At 36.8% G+C, this 20,702-nt stretch overlaps 1 protein-coding gene across 3 annotated transcripts in view; it reads left to right on the top strand.

Moving 5' to 3' along the window:
* The window catches only part of LOC148075757 (leucine-rich repeat and fibronectin type III domain-containing protein 1-like protein), a 148,021-nt gene extending 127,539 nt beyond the window's left edge, over window positions 1–20,482 (top strand). The window contains exons 10-12 of one of the 3 annotated variants that reach the window (XM_087796287.1): window positions 5,000–5,100; window positions 7,822–8,593; window positions 19,718–20,482. In XM_087796287.1, the coding sequence (XP_087652413.1) occupies window positions 5,000–5,052 (53 nt within the window). In that variant the 3' untranslated portion in view covers window positions 5,053–5,100; window positions 7,822–8,593; window positions 19,718–20,482. The remainder of the gene's footprint in view (window positions 1–4,999; window positions 5,101–7,821; window positions 8,594–19,717) is intronic. The other 2 variants (XM_087796288.1, XM_087796289.1) reach the window with 2 other exon arrangements.
* Window positions 20,483–20,702: the final 220 nt, after the last annotated feature.

Raw genomic sequence — 20,702 nt, forward strand, 5'->3', positions numbered from 1 at the left:
GAAACGTTTATTTGTGTTCACATGGTTCATGGGATCATTGGTTTTGTGGTGGGTTTTTTTCCATTTTTTTTGAAGACTCCTACCTCATTCCCCCTATCCTTTATACAAATCTGTTAAATGTTCTAGAATAGAAAAAAGGAATTAAACTCAAATCCCATCCCACCCTAAGCTTTGATCCCATAGGAGGGGTTTAAGTAACCTTTAAACCTAACCCTCTTGTGCAGTCTCCTCCACATGGAGTATACTGGCGAGATTGAGGAGGTCCTTAAGCGATTCTTCCATTGATGTCGTGAGTTCGATTTGGGGTTAACTGTGCCCTGTCTTAAATTGACACAGTATTGACCAAGCACTTGGACCCTCTCCTGAGTTGCCAAAGGGTGGATTAGACCCATCAGACTCCAAGTGGAATTTTTTCTCGGCGGTCTCAATTACCTCCTCTCAGCGATAGGCCAGTCTTGCACTCTGCCTGGAAGCTCCCTTAGATTTCTGACACACACTAAGCCACTCTTGTTCAGCTTGAAAGCTTGACGTTCACCTCCACTGCTTGTTGTTGTTACCCCGATAGGCACCGATAGCTCGCTTAGGATCAAAACACTGCTGACATAGGCAGAGGCAGCAAATAAATAAAATAACTTCCATGATTTAAAAGTTGTGTTAAATCACAATTCCCATTTTAACATGTATTAACAACTGCAACTTCCTATGCTAACGTTGTTGTATTGCAGAATCTTTTGAAGCTCTTCCAATGAAAATGAATTAACAATAATTTCTAATTATGTCACTATATTCAGATTAATGTGTGTGAAGACAAGCACAATTGACTCTAACTCAACCCATTTCAAACCAATCTTAAACTATGTATAATACTGCATATCATTCTTTTGGAGTAATGGCGTCCAAATGAACAAACTGAAACAGGAGAAAAAAAAGAATAAAATGTCTTCTGAAAATGAAAAGTTATCTGTAACAAACCCAGCAGAACGTTATTGAAAACTTAATTCACTTTGTCCTTGTGGAAGTGACAATCGGGAAAATGACCAGAGCGCACAAAACAAAAAACTCAAATCCAGTTTTAGCCAAAATATGACACAGAGGAGCTCAGCGAATATTACGACCATTCAAATAATAGCAGATGACCTTGGACAGTGCAGCAGAGATTTGTGCTGAAAGCTTTGGCTCTCTCCTACCTAGAAATTACAATTCCCATATCCTTGCTGATATCAAAGGCTAATTTGCGAAGATGTTCCAGCGGGTACGTGCGGCTGACTGAGAACAATCACAACTCAATTTGATGCAGTAAAATTGGCTAATTTCTAGCTTCAAAACTATCAGTGCTGCGCGAGCTTCATGCCTCCATTTGCAGTCTCTTGATCCCCCCTTTCCTCGTGGATCATCCTCTAGTGCCAGCTTGGCTGCTGACATCCTGAGCTCAGCTACACTCAAGAATCTTGTTGGCTGAAAACAAACAAAGTCTTTTCTTCTTTTTTACATTTTTATTCCCTCTTGTTACTGTTTTTTGTTTTATTTTTGTTTTTTTTCCACCTTCAAAGTCAACAAACTATCCAAACAAATTTTCAAGATAAAAACCCATCCGTTGATACATACTCTGTTATTACTTGGTGGCAATGTTAGATCCCAAATTTAGCCAATTTAAAGCGTTACGATTTCAGACACATCATTTAAGACCGTAATGGAAAATCATTCCTCATTTCAGCCATTATCCTCAGAAGCTAATGGATAGAATCTACTATAACATTATGACAGTCTTAATGTTTCTGTCCATGCTTTAAGTAGAGTCAGGTGTGCAGAAAATGACATGTTTAAATAATCGGTAAAACTAACAAGATAGTTAAAATGGTTGATAATGCGCTCTTCAGACAGGTTTTTTTGCCTCATTTGAGAGCTCTTGTTTCACAAGTGTTCCCCTTTACCTCTGAATAATTGATACTATTTCACGAGTGGCTGAAACGGCTGTATGGATTTATTTTATCAGCCACTGCAGCGATTCTCTATTTGTAGGTGACTTTGTACTTTGTAACCTACTTATATTGATAGTTAGGAAAACAAATGAAAATAAATTAATGCTGTAAAGTCTGGCCCAGGGGCCATTTGCAGCCCTTTAGCAGACATCATAGGATTATTAATCCAACATTTTTTAAATAAAATATTTTCAAGTCACAAAAGCCTTTCATTAAAAGATTAAATAAATTACACCAGGACTTACAGCAAATCCAGTTGGGGGACGCTACATTCAGCTCACACCAAGTCTTGGAGCTCTTTTAAATTTTATTTTAAAAACTACATCCAGCTAATTTAACAAAAAAAACAACCTTTTCTTCGATTTTAACAAAGAAAACTTCATTACCAGTGCGCTCGCACATTGCTCCTGGCAGAACGTCTTTCTGTATCTTCATGTTAATCAGAAGTACCGGGCAGACGTAATCTGATAATTGTATTTATTTAAATCCAGCGAATATACAAAACCCCAAACCAGCCGTTTAACCAATCCAATTTAACTCAATGGGCAGACCTTGTGACAAAGGAAGCGGCCCATTGATCCATTATCTACATAGTAGACAATCAATCTACTAATGATAATAGCTAATGCAAAAATAAAGATAATACATGAACAAAAAAAATAAACATGCTTGTTGCAAAACAAAAAATGCACGATTCTGTTTAGGATAAGAATCGACCACTGGTTGACCCGAGAGGCATCATTTACCATTTGAGCTATACCATCTACTGACAATCTACAAGTGTAAGAGAAACAAACCTACATCCTAATGTGAAGATAAAGTACACTCTATACAAACTCAAAATCCCAATTATTTGAAGTATATTATAAATGTCCCCTAAAAAAGCCCTACGGGTAAATAGGGTAAAAGAGTATATTTGATCAATAACATGAACCAAACGTGAATGACGGTTAACTATGATCCAAGTCGGATCCCCCTTCTTCGACCCGCGATCCGGTAATGTGCTCTACCAGTTGAGCTAAACAATTGTAGATGCACTTTACAGAATAGAATCTCAAACTCTAAACGATATAGACAATGCTATGGTGTCTCACACCGAGAGCAGATTTGGTTTGAGTCTTGTGTGGGTACAGGTGTTGAACCAGGGACTGTTGTCCTCATGCGTGGAGTTATATAAAGTTACATTTTTAAAAGTTATTTGACAAGTTCAGTGTTGTAACAGGGTTGTGTATTAGAGCACATCTTTAAAACCGCTGTCTCCGTCGATTCATGCTTCAGCTCGTGGGCATTTGTATGGCGAATTTAAATGCTGAATAATTCCCACGAGTCTGTACAGATGCAGCGAGGTTTTCGCAGGGCAGAGCCATGTGTGTGATGTGCTTTACCGGTTGCTGCATTGCAGAGAATGCAAACATTGATCCCGTCAGAGTAAGCCATCCTGAGTCAGTCTGCCTGCGGACGAGAGCGACTGACAAATACACAGAGAGACGTCATTAAAGGGCCACGGTTGTCAAAAAATTCGACACGCCACGCAAAAATAGACACGTTTTGGGCCATATTTAAAGTCTATGCTGGGTTTGTTTTTTTAAGCACTAGAGCTTTTCAATCAGCTGGTTTTATTCTGTTCTAATGTAACCATGAAGCAATATATAGAGAGAGTAAAATACGGTAAATGTGAACGAAGAATTGTAATTAGGTTTTAACTTTTATTATGATACTGTAAATACAGTTCAAGCCTTTCTCATTAAAAAATACCAATAGTTTTGCAGGATTTGTATTCAGTTTCTTTACTTAAAATCATAAATCAGAATGTATATGTTCTTTAATGACAATATATAAATTGTATTATTTATTTTTTCACATCAAAAAAGTTCATTACAATGTTATAACAGCAAACATTTAAATCTCTGAGGCAAGCGATGCTAATGGGATGATCAAAAACAATGTTGTCATTTACCAGACCAGTCCTCAATGACAACATACACTTTAATTCAATGTCATTGAGTTGACACTGTTAACTAAAGCAACTTACAAAAGTGCATCGTGTCGGTTCAAACCATGTAGAACAAACAAACCATGATACTAATCTCAAGTTAGCTAAGAAGCAATATTTTTGGTCAATATATGTATATAATGATTCATTATTGAAGGTCAAATATAAATAGGTGAGCCAGTGTTCACTAAAAAAAAGATACTAAAAAGGGCATTTTGTATACCGGAAAATATCCCAAGATTTCCCATTTGTGTGGGTTGGACGCGTGTCTGAAACCCTTGTGGTCTCTCTGGGTCAAGGTGACCCTGTGGCCCATAAACAAATATAATTGTTTTACCCTTTGTGTTGTATCCGGGTCAAGGTGAACGACCTCCCAGGCATCCTTAAATACATATGCAGTAGTGGAGGTCATTCACCTTCATCCAGAGACAGCACAAGGGATAAATTAAACACATTTGTTTTCGGGACACGGGGTCACCTTGACCCAGATAGAGCACAAAGGTTCATCCCTGACATAATCTAGATATTACAGCTATTACAATGATCTGAGGCCAAAAGCAAAGATGTAAACCAAGTTCAATTTTATGACGACAAATAATTTATCGTGTTTATTTTTTAGCCTTGTAGAAAGGAAAATCTTCATTTGTCTTTTGCCTGGTTGATAAATGTTTCCTGTCTTTAATGTGTTATGTACAAGAAGATAATGAATGTCTGTAAGAAGAGCGAGTGTTCTCGCCATGACCCTGGAACCTGTCTGTCCTCTGTGAATTTGAATTTGTCATCACTTCTCTCACCACAGTTCCTGACGCCATACCCGGTTTTCTCTCATGCATGTCATCACGGATTAGTTGACCCGTTTCCCTCTAAGCTATTGGGCTCATGATGTTTCACTCTTTTTATTTATTTATTTTATCAACCCGCCTCACACACTGCATTAAGTTTGTTTTGCATTTTTTTTTTCTCGGTGTCTACTCTGCTGTCTGGCTCTATTTCCAATCTCAAGTCAATTTTTCTTCTCTGCCTCCAGCAGCAGACGACAAGCGGCCTCGTAGTGTCGTATGGAGAGACTTTGAGATCTGATGGTCTCTCGGCCTCACAAAGTGATTGTCCCAACTCTTCACACACTGAGTAATGACTGCCTTTAAACTCGAGCACCCACCCCTCCAACTCCCTTCAGTTTTTCCTTCCCCTCTTTAAGATCTTTACCTTCGTTTTGTCATCTGTCTGCTTGTTTCTGACGTGTTATTTCTCTTTAAATAAGAACTTATGGAAGAAAAGGCTTAGGCGTCAAACTGTTTTATCCAAACCACATTATCAGAGTCACTGTGAAGAAGTGATGGACTGAAAACTGGAACACAGTACAGTTTGCTTCTGTTTTCACACATTTAAATTCTATTTCGGGACACATACATCAATCTGATCTCCATCGCAACAACTTATCATATTCCTGTGTTTTCCCCTTCTCTGTATCACCTAATTTCCTCCATCCATCTGGACGGTGAGAGTGATGGAGCAGGAGAATGTGGGATGATGGAGAGGAAGACAGTGAGGATGTGCCATGATGGATGACTACATAGAAAGACATTTAGAAGGCTCTGTTTCATCCTTAAAACTGACACAATAGGCACTGGTTGTACATAATTCTGGTTGGGAAATGTTCCCCCTCAACCAATATGGTTTGGAAAGGCTCGTCTGCACTTCACAAATAACATATGTGCCGATGCACTGATGTAGAAAGCAAAGCTTCATCGTTCATCATTCTTTGAGCTATTGCTTCTTTCTTGTTTTATTTTTTATGTCTCAACCTTGACTGACAAACTGGTTCTTAGATGATAAAACTGTGAAGTTGAAATGAAGGATGTTTTTTCGTTTCTTTTCCTTCATGTTTACAGGCCTTAGTAAAATATGTCTTTACACATTACACACTTTAATTGTTGGAATTGACCTAAATTGTCTTTAAGACGATTGATCTGAAATGGACAGAAGATTAATTTGTGATGGGTTTATGAGGTTTCATGAAACAGAACATTATTAAAGACCACTAGATGGCACACTCTAATCTAAATTAGCTCTACTTGAATTACTAATTTAATGAAATTTCACATCCCTTTTTAAACTGAAAAATTTGCAAAATACAAACATGAAACCTCATTAACCCATTATGAGTATTCACCAAATCATAATTTATTAACAGTCAAAATACATGGAACATTTTTTTTAGATATTCCTTGATAGCTAAACTGAATTATATCATCCAAAAATTGACAAAGCTAGCTTGGACTTCGATGCTAAACTAAAGGTCTTGGGAGCACCAAGTCATTTTATGATGCCTGCTAGAGCTTTGAGTACATTAACTTTATGTCATGGAGTGAGAATTATAAATATAAACGATTAGTGATGTAGTAAAACACTAATCTAACAATCCAGTACAATATATTTTGATACAATAGGATAAATGCCATGTGCCATTTTAGAATACATTGAATTTTTGTGGCATCTTGTGATTTTTCTACTTTCATTTGGTTGAATTAATAGATCTGGAAGCCAAAATATATCCAAACATAAGCTTTAAAACCAGCTGGCTTTGTAGTATCCTCTCATCCCCAGTCATCACCGGGATCTCAAGGGATTTAACAGTTTCTTTAGATGTGGAGGATGTAAAGACTGCTGCCATCTAGTGTCCGGAAATGTATTGGAACAGCAAAAATGAACAAACACGGTGGCTATTTTAATGTTCATTGTAAATTTAAAAAAAAAAAAGAGGATTTAATTTTACAGTCAGTTTATTCAATATAAACCAATAAGAACTATGAAAACAAATGAAAATAAAATATGATTTGAAAGCCCTTTTTTCTAACGTTAAAAAAATGGATAGAGAGCTGTTGAATATTGATACAGTATCATGAAACAAGTTTATATATATTTTAATAAATATTTTAATATAACAAATATTAAATAATATACAGTATATATAGTATCACAAGTAAGATAGCTGACAGTTGAAAGGGTTTGGACCCAAAAAAGTGATTTAGCTGAGCTTACCGGCAACACGGTTGTGAAAATATTTTTACAGCTATTAAGCATCATTTCTGTGAAATAAGATTTACTGCCAGTGGATCTGGCTGTTGTGCAATGTCTTGGAGGCATCAATGTTTACCTGGTGGTTGGTAATTAGAGTTACAAATCACACACGGGCATTATATTACTACGAGGAAGGATCGTAAAAGTGACACCTTGTTATTTATTGTTTGGTTTATTTTACCTGTGTTTTGTTAGCTGTATTAAATGACATTCTCACAACCTTATTGAAGAGTGACGCTTATATTAAGTGCCACTTACCTTAATATGTTTTGATGGGATGTTTTAAGATCAGTGCTGTTTTGTCCCACCAATCTTGCTTTTAAAATGTTTCTTTGTTTCTTTAAAATCTAAAAAACGATCACAAACTTTATGGGGCTCTTTTAAATATCTGATACACGTTCAATTTACAAATTGGTTGGATTAAAGTCCAGCACATTCATCTCTTTAATCCAGGTGTTTAATTTGGAATGAAAACATGTTAATCAATTATCTAGAACCACAAGGAAATAAACAGATTTTAGTCACACCGCGTAATTATCTCCTGGGAAAAATCATGATTATCCTCACTAAATATTCCTCTCCACTAATCCCTGCAATTCTGTCCAACATTTTTTTTGAACCCTCTGCCCAATCCTTCTCTATCCCAGAACCCCGCTGTTACGTTTCTAGGATTCTTTTCCAAAAATTCTCAAACATTTTGATGTTATATTCCAACCATAGTTAAAAGTCCATCTCCATTAAAAAACGGTCTTTTCTTCTGTTTTCTAGAACAATGATGTCGGTCTGAGTGGCAGAAGTGGACAAATTTACACCAAGGATGGAAGAATCCCTAAAGAAGAAAAAGACTTCTACACCTGATACTCCTGTTTACTTCAACTAATACTTTGTTTTGACGGACAGAGTCAGGTTCGCTGCACAACGTGGTTGCGGATCCGACATTGAGGCGTCACTAATTTGTGCAGAAACATTCAACGTTGCATCTTTGACTGTGATAGACATGGAAACCAATGCAACGGAACATGATGGTTAATCATCCTAAAGACATTGATTAGAATGAACATGAATGGACAGCTCATGTGTGTACGACACATCTGGACCGTCAGCTACATGCATGGACGGATATGACGTGGATACAATTACAGCCCATTACAGGGTTACATATAGATAGTCGACGAAGGATGGAATTCTTGTGAACTGGATCCTGAACTCTGAGATCTTTCATGCAACAACATTGTTTTCATAATCATCGATGCTGAGTGACTTGCCTGCACTTGGGAGCCATGGATTATGGTGCTCAAGCTGCCCGAAAATAAAACATAATCACCAATCTACACCGGCGTTTATGATCCACTCACCACTCCAGTTGGCTCCTGAAGATGACAGACGTGAGATGTGCTTCAGAGTCGTGGAATAAAGCATCCAAACAAATAATAAAATGGACGTATCTATGGGACAGCCTGTGTCTGCTGCTTGCTACGGGTGTCTGGTGATGAGCCTTTTTCTCGGCCTCTCGCACAGGTCTGCAGGCCGGAAGAAAGAGGTGAGCATTTCCCTGATTATCATGTCACCATTACCAAGTCAAATGAATAGTTTCCTCCTCTGAACACTTGTTAGTTAGCCTGACATATGGCAGCCTGAACAGCACAGCCATGTCTGCCGGCCCCTCACGGCTCCTGCCTCAAAGGTTGACGGACACTAACACTTCCCTTCAGCTTCTGTTGTGACTACTTAGTCACCTAATGACCGTACTTTCTGTCTAATTGCTGCTAACTATCCAATTCGAGAGGCAACCACCCTTCTTAATTCAACACCCAATATCCTTGAGATACTACCAAAGCCCAAGTCTTAGACAGGTAACTGTAGTTTAGATGTTAAGTGTGTCTCAGCAGGGGAATCAGTCCGCGGCTGGAGGAAAAAGAGCATCAAAAGTGAGGAAGATTTGTATATTGCAACATATGAATATTTCAAAAGAGGAGATGTAGAACTTGAAGTTAGCGGGAAAACAATCTGAGTGAGTAGTGCAAGATGATTTATTAAAACAAATGCTTCTTTATAGTCTTATCAATGCAGTAAAAACTGGTGGTATAGTTACAAACATGGATTATTTAGTTAAAAACATAAAGAATGGATGGTATACTGTAGTTAAAAACATGGACGATATAGTTAAGTAAAATGGATGGTATACTGTAGTTAAAACATGGACGGTATAGTTAAATAACATGGATGGTATACTGTAGATAAAAACATGGACGGTATAGTTAAATTAAATGGATGGTATACTGTAGTTAAAAACATGGACGATATGGTTAAATAAAATGGATGGTATACTGTAGTTAAAAACATGAACGGTATAGTTAAATAAAATGGATGGTATACTGTAGTTAAAAACATGGACGGTATAGTTAAATAAAATGGATGGTATACTGTAGTTAAACACATGGACGGTATAGTTAAATAAAATGGATGGTATACTGTAGTTAAACACATTGGACGGTATAGTTAAATAAAATGGATGGTATACTGTAGTTAAAAACATGGACGGTATAGTTAAATAAAATGGATGGTATACTGTAGTTAAACACATGGACGGTATAGTTAAATAAAATGGATGGTATACTGTAGTTAAAATCATGGAGGGTATAGTTAAATAAAATGGATGGTATACTGTAGTTAAAAACATGGACGGTATAGTTAAATAAAATGGATGGTATACTGTAGTTAAACACATGGACGGTATAGTTAAATAAAATGGATGGTATACTGTAGTTAAAATCATGGAGGGTATAGTTAAATAAAATGGATGGTATACTGTAGTTAAAAACATGGACGGTATAGTTAAATAAAATGGATGGTATACTGTAGTTAAACACATGGAGAGTATAGTTAAATAAAATGGATGGTATACTGTAGTTAAACACATGGACGGTATAGTTAAATAAAATGGATGGTATACTGTAGTTAAAAACATGGACGGTATAGGTAAATAAAATGGATGGTATACTGTAGTTAAAAACATGGACGGTATAGGTAAATAAAATGGATGGTATACTGTAGTTAAACACATGGACGGTATAGTTAAATAAAATGGATGGTATACTGTAGTTAAACACATGGACGGTATAGTTAAATAAAATGGATGGTATACTGTAGTTAAAATCATGGAGGGTATAGTTAAATAAAATGGATGGTATACTGTAGTTAAAATCATGGAGGGTATAGTTAAATAAAATGGATGGTATACTGTAGTTAAAATCATGGAGGGTATAGTTAAATAAAATGGATGGTATACTGTAGTTAAAATCATGGAGGGTATAGTTAAATAAAATGGATGGTATACTGTAGTTAAACACATGGACGGTATAGTTAAATAAAATGGATGGTATACTGTAGTTAAACACATGGATGGTATAGTTAAATAAAATGGATGGTATACTGTAGTTAAAAACATGGACGGTATAGTTAAATAAAATGGATGGTATACTGTAGTTAAACACATGGACGGTATAGTTAAATAAAATGGATGGTATACTGTAGTTAAAATCATGGAGGGTATAGTTAAATAAAATGGATGGTATACTGTAGTTAAAAACATGGAGAGTATAGTTAAATAAAATGGATGGTATACTGTAGTTAAAACATGGAGGGTATAGTTAAATAAAATGGATGGTATACTGTAGTTAAAAACATGGAGAGTATAGTTAAATAAAATGGATGGTATACTGTAGTTAAAAACATGAACGGTATAGTTAAATAAAATGGATGGTATACTGTAGTTAAAAACATGGAGAGTATAGTTAAATAAAATGGATGGTATACTTTAGTTAAAACATGGAGGGTATAGTTAAATTAAATGGATGGTATACTGTAGATAAAAACATGGACGGTATAGTTAAATAAAATGGATGGTATACTGTAGTTAAAACTGTTTGTTTTTTGTTATTCAGCTGCAAAAACAAATGTTCAACAAAATATTTTGTTAAATTCACTATAAATACTAGATACTAATATAATAATAAACAACTTACAAATAAAAAAAGAGCAAGTCAATAGAGTGTCAGAGGCTGCAGGCAACAGTTGTGGGACTTGACTTAACGTTTTGAAAGTATTGAAAAATTTGACAAAATTTGAAAAAAGTTAGGAAGATTATACCTAGAATCCTTGACAACATATGTGAGCTAGTCATATATTGTGACATTTTGGCCTGTAATCTGTAATGGCAAAAATATTGTTTACAAACTTCTCACACATATGAAGCTATTATACCTGGGAGTTTGTGTTTGTTTTTTGTGTGCAATAAAATATTAGTTTCATGCAAGAAAAGTGCATTACGATCCAGTTAAATAAATGGGTTTGGAAGGTAATTTAAACTCATAAACAAACTACAAATCAATCAATACAGTGACAACATTATTTTTTTTATACATATAATTCATATGAATTGTTTAGAATTTGAATTCTTTCTTCTTCTGTTTTTATTGAGACACCTTTTCTGCTGCACGGCTAATGTGAAAAAAAAATTGATTTCCCCCACGAGCCGTTTAATAAATCAGGAGAAAATCGTAGAAAATCTAGATAGGACAATTAGATTCCATTCATCTCTCTTTTCTCTGGATCAATAACGTTCTTTTTTCTTTTTTTTCCCTTCCAGGACCCATCTGGTTAATTGAATCTCATTAAACTTTCTTCTTCTTTGTTTCTATTTCCCTCAATTTGACGTCCTCGTCTTCTAGATCAAATCTTCAAGATTTAAAGCGATACATTTATGTGGCTTTGACACAAACTGGTCATTCGTCTGACATGACGTTTTTATGCATGTTTATTATTGCACTTTAGACAGGCTTGTTAAATTTGTCATGTTTACTGCTTCCACATTTAAAAGCTCATTTACCTTAGTCGGTCTAAAATATACGTCTTGTCCATTAACTGTGTCTCCAGGAGTAAATCATAGCTTTATTTCATCCTCAGTAATAAAAATGAATTTGATAGATGCCCTGCAGACTTCTTGATGAAGATGAAGTATGACTGATTCATGGAGTTCCCTCCTCCCCGACCCGCCTCTAATTGCTCTTTCCACCTCCTGTCCGTTCCTATCCTTGCCTCCGACGGTCATGTATAGTGGTCACAAAGGCATATTTACTCCTCATTATCGCGTCTGAATGATTTCAATCATGTATGATTGCGAGTTAAGGGGAGTTTTAGGAGGTCAGACTCACCAATTAAATTTTCATGAAACTTTCAATTAGTCTGTAACAGCTCCTCCGCCGCCTTGAAGGTGAAAAAAAAAAACACAGAAGGGTGTGTCATGAAAATGCTCTATTAATGCAATGCAATTAGATTTAACAGCCTTTTTTTTCATATTTGAAGGCGAGACATTAAAATTGTAAATGTTCTCTAAATTGGGTCAGTTGACACCGGGTTGGTAAGGACAGTGATACCAAATTTTGCAGTGCTAGTATAGAAATATATGCTGTAGATGTATATATTGTTTTCTTCCCTACTTTAGTAAATAGATGACCAATTTACCGAATGAGATCTCCGGAGGGATTAATGAAGTCTATCTATCTAGTAGTAGTTCTATGCAGTATTTTTGTGTGCGTGTATGTGTGTCCAACTGATATTAAAAACTCTTATAAACTCTCAAACCTCTCAACAAAATGCCTTGAAAATTAGCTTGTATACCACCGAACCTTTAGTTCAAGGGGGGAGGGTGATCGATCAGGTCAAGGGGAAAGAGGCGCACGGAGTGCCTAGAAAAAAAACTCACGCAACATGGGGAGAAGCACTGCGCCACCATGCACCATTTAAATTAAATTTATAACATATTTAATATGGATTAAATAGATATGTGGCTGATGCCTCCTCAAATGTGTTCAAAACTGGCTTAATGCAAGATCAACCTTGAGTACTGTAGGAAAGAATGAAACGGTATGGTGCTTATAATGCCTAGGCCAAAGGTCTGATCCCAATTCTAGTTAATAACTGTTCCTTAAATATAGTACAAACTTGTTTTTGCTTTATTACTACACTTTTACACTCTTTAAAAAAAAAAACTTTCTTTTCTGTGTGTTCTTGAAACATTTACAATATTTAAACTCCAATCTAAAGAAAGTTTGTACGATTATTGAAGTAAGAATTATTCATTTGGTTTTCTGTTTTTTCTAAGTCATAAGACACAAACACAAACATATAACGCAAATGAAATACTTGTAGTGTTGCTCATATAATTAATACAGTACCTTTGGGTTTACTTTGCAACTTAAACAAATGAAAATAGTTGTTTTGCTCAGGTACCGTCAAGTAATTTTGGTTGGTATTTCCTGTTGATGACCTCATGACTGCAAGTCTTCAGTACTCCTCTGCTGCTGAACTGAACAGAATAGCTTTCTTGGCAAGCTTGTTTTTTAAATTTAAAATCACATTTGGCAGCCGGGCGATTTCACACCAGCACATTTGTGGTTTTAAATGAAGAGGAGTGCTCCCGGATTATTATATTAAAAAACTGAAAAGCCACAGCATGATTGAACAGAGAAATCCCAAGAGTGGGATTGTAGATATAGAAACCCTTTAATTCATTTGTGGTCTCTTCCAAGTGCATTCGTCTCAAATGAGTGACAACCATGGGACATTTTTCTGTGATCCAAGTCGGACACAGCTTTTCTGACAGCTGAGATATGCAGCATTCGGAATGCCAGCCAAAAGTCTGATTCATTGCATATTCCTCTCGCATCTGCTGCTTTGTCTTCTTGCTTTGACAACGGCCAACCTGCGGCCCCTCTGGGACAGTTGACCCACTGCAGATGTCATCTGGGACAGAATGTTCTGGGAGACCTCCTACACTTGGCTACCTTTTGCTACTTCAGTCGTCGGTGACCTTTACAACACAGCTAGAGCACTGAATACTGGGGTCATCGATGACTCAGGTTCAAGATCCCATACCCCTGGAGTAAAGGCCTTGCAACCTTATTCAGTTAATTATTTTAAGTACTATGGTTTTCTGCTTTACAAACAACTGCTAATAGCATTTTTATATGTATATAGTTCACACAGTCCAATGACCAAGTCCCATAGAGTGGTTTGGTTTCTAGTAGTCAGTTAAAGGGATCTTTACCTTTGCATTGATGCTTTGGAGTTCCAGAGCTTTCAATTTTTAATTTTTATGTTCCTCCTCTCACCTTTGGTCAAAAAATGTAGTAGAGAGTGGAAATTAAAATGTAAGAAGAAGTAGACAAGATTATTTTTCTCTGAACTTTGCAGGACTTTCACCTTTTAATGATTCTTGCGTTTGTTTCTAAAGTGGAGTGCCATTTCCAAGTCGGGAAATAACCCTTCAAACTTGGTTTTAATGTCGCATAGACTGAGGCTTGAGATTAAGGGTTAAGGGGGAAATGGGATTGGTCATAATTTCAACAAAGCTAAACAGTAAAAACATCCACTTTTATAAAAATTTTGGAAACAAATTCAGCTTAGTGCAGCTCGACCAGGGATGGAAGTGCAAATACTTTTTTTAAGTCACTACTTGGCTTTCTTTTTTATTTTTTCACAAAATAGAAACAATACATACCAATTTGAATTTGTAGATGTATAGAAAAATATTCTGGACAAGACTTTACCTCTGGTGCCTCCGAATCAGTTGAGTTTAAAGTAGAAGGTATCTTATCACAATGCTTTCTGAATGCCACTTTGTTAAGGCATTAGTCAATTTATGGTAAGGTAACTAATTAAATTTTACAGTTTTCTAGGTCAGGGGGTTCCCAAGCTTCACCACACCAAGGCCCGCAAAACACCATCAGCCTATGGCCGGGAACCCGCTGCAAAGACTGCCAAAAATATTTCAAAGAAATCTACTTTTTGAGTTATTTTGGCACTTTTACCAACTTTTTACTTTTTATAATCTGTTAAGCATTTTAGGCAATCATGGCCCATAATTTGAAGGTTTAGACAATTTGAAAGTTTTATATACATAGAAGCCAAATGGGTTGAAAAAAATATGTTTTTTTCTTATATTTCCTCATGTTATTTTAAATGAGTGGTGTCGTGGTTAGCGCAATCCTGATACCTATCCGCTTCGAGCCTTGTGGCACATAAGGCCCTAAAAGAACGCTTCCTCTTGTCCCGGTCAGCTGCTGCAGTCCTCAATTCAGACCATGATGTCCGTCCTGCTTCCTTTCTTTCTTTTTCGACAGTATGTGGTCTTTGGCCTTCCTTTTCTTCTCTTCCCTTCTGGTGCACATGTCATTGCTATATTGCAGTCGTTGTCATGGTCCTGTCGCAGTATGTGTCCAATCATTTTCCATCTACGAAGCTTCATTTCTTCACTACACGGCTTCATCTCGGAATCTTTCTAGCAGATCTTCAGTTCTGATGTGATCCTGCCAATATATACCCAGTATTCGGCGTGGGCATCTATTATGGAATACATCAACTGCTTTGTTGTCTGCTTTGTTTATTTTCCATGTATCACATCCCATAAAACAAGACTGGCACCACTAGCATTTTGTAGAGTCTTATCTTTGTTCTTCTTGTGATGCTGGTTAGCACGATCTTCTTACATCAAGAAGGTTTTAGGTTCGCTTCCAGTTCCTGATGGAGGGTTCTTTCTGTGTGGAGTGTGTCTCTCCTCCTTATGTTGCATGGATTTAAATGGTTGTATGTTTTTGTGTGCCCTGCGTCAGACTGGCATCCTGTTTAAGGGGTCCCCTGCCCCTCGTCTGGGATAGGCTCCAGTCCTCCACTTCCCTCATAAGGAAAAATAGCGACAGAAAATGGATTTAATTAATTATATTAAATTACATTCTTCCCTTCCCTCCAATTTTCTGGGGCCCTACTGTTCTAGGTTACGTCCCCTAGTAGAGCAATATAAGTGTCCTGGAGAGATGGGGGGGTTGTTTCTGTGTAATTAAACTCCTGCTCCCCCATGACCAGACTGGAGAGGACAAAAGATGGATCCAATAAAAACGTACGAACATTCAGCATGGATGCCTTGAGCAAGACGTGCGAGTTGTCGGCGTTACAGATTGACTTAAGGGGTTCACATATATGTGGGGTGTGTTGTGGCACGTGCAGTTTGTTCGAGACAACATCTAATCTTAGCACTATGGCTTCTGCATTCTCTCCTGGCGTCAGGACATATAAGATAAGCAGATTTATTTATACAATAGAATCAGAGAAAAGGGAAAGTACATGGATTATAAAGAAGAGGAGGATGAGAGTAAATTTGAGGATGATGCGCAAAAAGAGTAATAAAGGCAGGAGGAGAAATATAGATAATGCTGCAGAAAGAGAACGGAGGGGAAAAGAGAAGCAGAACACTGAGTGGGAGTGTGTGGGATTAGTGTGTACTGAGCTCCTCTTCCATTGTGCTTTGAGGTTCTTTGGACCCTCAAAAAGAAAATATGAATAATAGATGTCAAAACAGAGTAAACACACGCACATGCACACAATGTAGGTTTATTTCAGTCTGTGTGTTCCTGTGTGACTCTTTCCCCTTTTAAAATGGCTGCGAGAAAGCGAGTATGCGCTCAGCTTAACATTCAGAGTCAAATGTTCATAGAAAGCACTTTCATTGATATGCTTATGGATATGAACCGACTGTATGCGACAATTCCTCGGCTTGACTGAGATTTGATGTGCTGTTGCTCTTAGTCACACGTCAGGATGTTACTCTTCACTTCACGGGCCAGAGTCGAAGCAGGAAATGCATCTGGATTGCATCTAAATATTGCCTTGAAGGAAAATGTAAATGTTATATTTATTTTGTCAAGTAAGAATTTATTATTTTGGACCTACTACTAATTTCAATGAAAAAAATGTGATTATATTTACATTTTATAAAAGTGTTTTGTATGGGTGAAGATCTGGAACGTAGATCTTTTTTCTGACCCTAAATAAATTAAATTGCCTTGGCATCGTCAGAAAAAGACATTGTTATTGAATCACAGACGAGCATTTCTAGCCCTTTGAAGGAAAAGAAAAGGAATGAAATTAACTTTGCACATGAAGGTTGGTTATAGATGAAGATCCAAAAGAGGCATTTCAGCCTATACAATAATTAATAGAATGTTTAAAAGGGTTAATATGTAGCTCAGGAGAACTCTAGTTTGGTGTGTTTTATTGTGTGCAGTTTGAATGTTTTATCTAGTTTTTCAGTGGGTATCCTCTGGGCTCTCCAATTTCCTCCCACAGTCCAAATAAAATACAGTTTAATTGATGACTAAATAGCCTGTAGGTGTGGGAGAGAGAGGTGGGGGTGTTTGGTCAAATGTGCACTGTAGTGGATTGGCATCCTGGCCTGCTTGTACCCCTATTCAGCTGGGACAGGTTCCAGCAGCCAGCAACTCGGTCAAGGAAATAAACAACAGGAACTAAGCAAATACTATTTTACAACTTTGGCCAGGTGTGTCACAGTGGTGCACCCATTGCAGGATTCAGGAAAGTGTAAAGTGGGTTAAAAGTTATTTTTAATGGCAAATAAAACGAAAAAGATAGTCATTGTTCCAGTTGTAAGGAACAGGGTCTTCTTCTTTAAAGTACTCTGCCTTCTAATGTTGCCATGTTGCCTCTTGATCTTCGCTCCTTGGTTTTAGCTAACTGTCAAACATTTACAGGGCTTTGAACTTCACGTAGAACCTGTGTTATGAAAGGTAACCCATGGGTCTCCAATTTGTCTTAGGAAAAACCAGAAGTCTGCAGCATTGAAACTTGACTTCTTCAAAGGTTTTAACATTTTCACAGGACTATGTGATGTTTTAAAAAAGCAGGAACAAAGCAAAAAAGAAAGGATCACACCAGCATCTACCCCTTTGAATAATTGGTAGATGGTTATTTGGTTACACTTCAGAATGGGGAACACATATTATCAAATAATAAGCTACTTGCAGCCACTTGCATGCATATATTTATTAATAGCAAATTATCAATTTATTAACCATTATAAAGTTTTAACTCACACCTTGTTTATTGTGACTATATGTTACCCTTAATTGTATGGTATTATAGAGTTCATGCTGAATTACACTTTAATTACTGATTATTAACAGGCAAAAAAAAGTAAAAGTAAATACGTTTTTTTTTTGTAAAATCTAACTTCTCTCTGATGTTAATACATATATAAATAAGTATGTACTTACTTACCTATAGTGGATGTAGATTCCCCATTCTAATTTGTTACCAGCAATGAGGCACATAAAAATAAAGAAAGCTACTTCAAATATTGTAACATTTCTGGGTACACACGCTTTTTTTTATGCGATTATTCACGCTATTTTATCTTTAGTGCCGACAAAGATGGGGAAAATATGAAAAACAGAGGTAGCATTATTCAGTAAATATAAACACATAGCTGGATCAATTTACATATAAATAGCTGTGTGTGCAGCAACTGAAGTAATGTGTTTCTCTAGTGCAGACAATTTACTGAGATTGTAGATATTGTTTATCTTATTTTGTTACATTTTCCATCGTGTTGTTATGTGTACAATATACTTGTGTGGCCAAACAGTTTAACTCTAATTCAATAATTGTTAGTTGTTAATCCAATTAACTATGACTAAGAGGTGGAAGAAACACCATCCTAATGAATGATGAAGCCGGGCAGGATCATATGGTGTTCCGCGACTTTAATTGTCTAACGCCCTCCACAGGACGACCCAATTGAGAGGGATCAGTCTCAGACTTGTGACCAAGCTGCGAGCTTCTCTAAAGTTCCCCTCTCTTGATCCGTAACCCCCCAGGAAGCCTTCTCGGCAGCGTCGCTGATGTGCCTGGTGGCTTTACCTATCCCAAAAATCTCCTGACGCCAAGATGTGGGCTCTGTGGAGGGACTGACCACCAAATCCCCTACATCCCACCTTAATAAGCTTTCCGTGGACCTCCCACCCTCTTTCTCCCTGCATTTCTCGACAAGCTCCAATTGATGTAACAGCTTGCCAAGAGGTGGTGTTTACTCTGCTGTATGCAGGGAGATGGTGTCACGGGGGGTCATGCAGTACATTGAAGGAAAATTCGATGCCTTTAAAACATCCAGAAAACGAATTAACAACAGCAATTTTTCAATTTTTCCAATTTAGCATTCATAAAAAGATTAGGATATATAAACATCAAAAGGATATAGATAGACATATATGCATATTAAGTATAGAAAATATCTGAAAGGCGGTTTAAAATAACCAATCTAATTGTTTTGTTTCCTCCCATTAAATGGCATCTTTGTCATTCATTTATCTATTACTGGACTTGAGATAACAAAAGGGTTAAAAAAAGGCTGTAAAGAAATGTTCTTTCAACGCATTAAAAGCTGTTTTATTTCAGTCCTTGTACGTCACTTCCTGTCCCTGTCAGCCAGCCTTAAGTGGACACTTGAACTATGCTTTTTGCAGCAATGGTTTTACTTTTAAAAGTCGGATGTTACACTTTGGTCTGGAAATAGTTAGAGATCAGGCGGTACTGATTGAGGCGGATGAGGAAATAATGTTTTTAAATTTAACCTCACTATGGATGGTCTCTGTAAAATAAACGGCAAGGGATTTTTTTCTAGGATTCGCAGTCAATACGGCAAATCTTTGTAAGAACAAGGAAGCACTGACCACTCTTGAAAAAGTCTGATAGTTCATATCCTGAATGCAAAGTTTAAGCTAATTTTATTAAATTGTGGTTTTGTTTTTTTCAGGTGACATCATCAGGAGCCAAAAAAAAAGCGTGAAACAAAATGGTGGCTTGGAACAACTCGCCAAATGCCCAACCCACAGATTCCACTCGACTTCTGACTCTTACCCTAATTACGACTATGGAAATTGAAAAACAAATTCCAACTGTGAATAGAAAATGATATATCTGATGGCATTGGCATCATCGTTAACAGCTGGAGTGTGTTCTTCACATCTATTACCACATTGTCATTATCGCCGTAGAGTGCATTTACTTGCACAGCATGAGGAACAACAGGTTTGATTTTACCGAAATAACATCCACCACACCAGTGATTTCTCATTTGAATCAGCTAGCATCTTCACCAAGGGGTTTGGATGGTAAAAAATAAATAAAAATAAACGGTCACTCATCAAACAGTTAACAGTTTCTTATACTCACCACACATCTCACTGAAGAGGCCGTCACTCTGCAGCCACGAATACAATTGTAGTCTATTGAGTGTTTCTGTTCCTGGAAGAGAGGTCAGATCTAAAGGAGCCAATAGTTGTGGACATGGTTATTATTCTCTGTGAAACTGAAACACCTTTTGCCAAAAAATGTACAAATGATTTCATCCCTCCCCCTTCTCCACCTCTGTGTCTCCATAGTTCAGTTTTAGTTTTCTTTCAGGCTTTATCTTTTGTATTGTACATAAAGCTATTTCAAATCTTATAGTTTTGTACATGTAATTTTTATGGTGTGTGAATAATTTCTAATAAAAGGAAATAAAAATGGATTACTTTTTTACTTGTGGGTTTTATTTTAAAGATCTTGCTTGATCGCTGTCTTGCAGAGAGGTTGGGTTATAATTTTAAATATGTTTCAATTCAATTACAATGGCTCAAGAATTAGACCTGACAATAAAAGGCACTGTCGAATAACCCAAAAGTCCAGTGAGGTGTCCTGGTGAAGGACCATATCAAACAGTTAATTTTTTGTACTTGCTAGCTGGATAGGTCAGTTAA

This window comes from Callionymus lyra, chromosome 7 (assembly GCF_982586985.1).
Source record: "Callionymus lyra chromosome 7, fCalLyr1.hap1.1, whole genome shotgun sequence".
Lineage (NCBI taxonomy): Eukaryota > Metazoa > Chordata > Actinopteri > Syngnathiformes > Callionymidae > Callionymus > Callionymus lyra.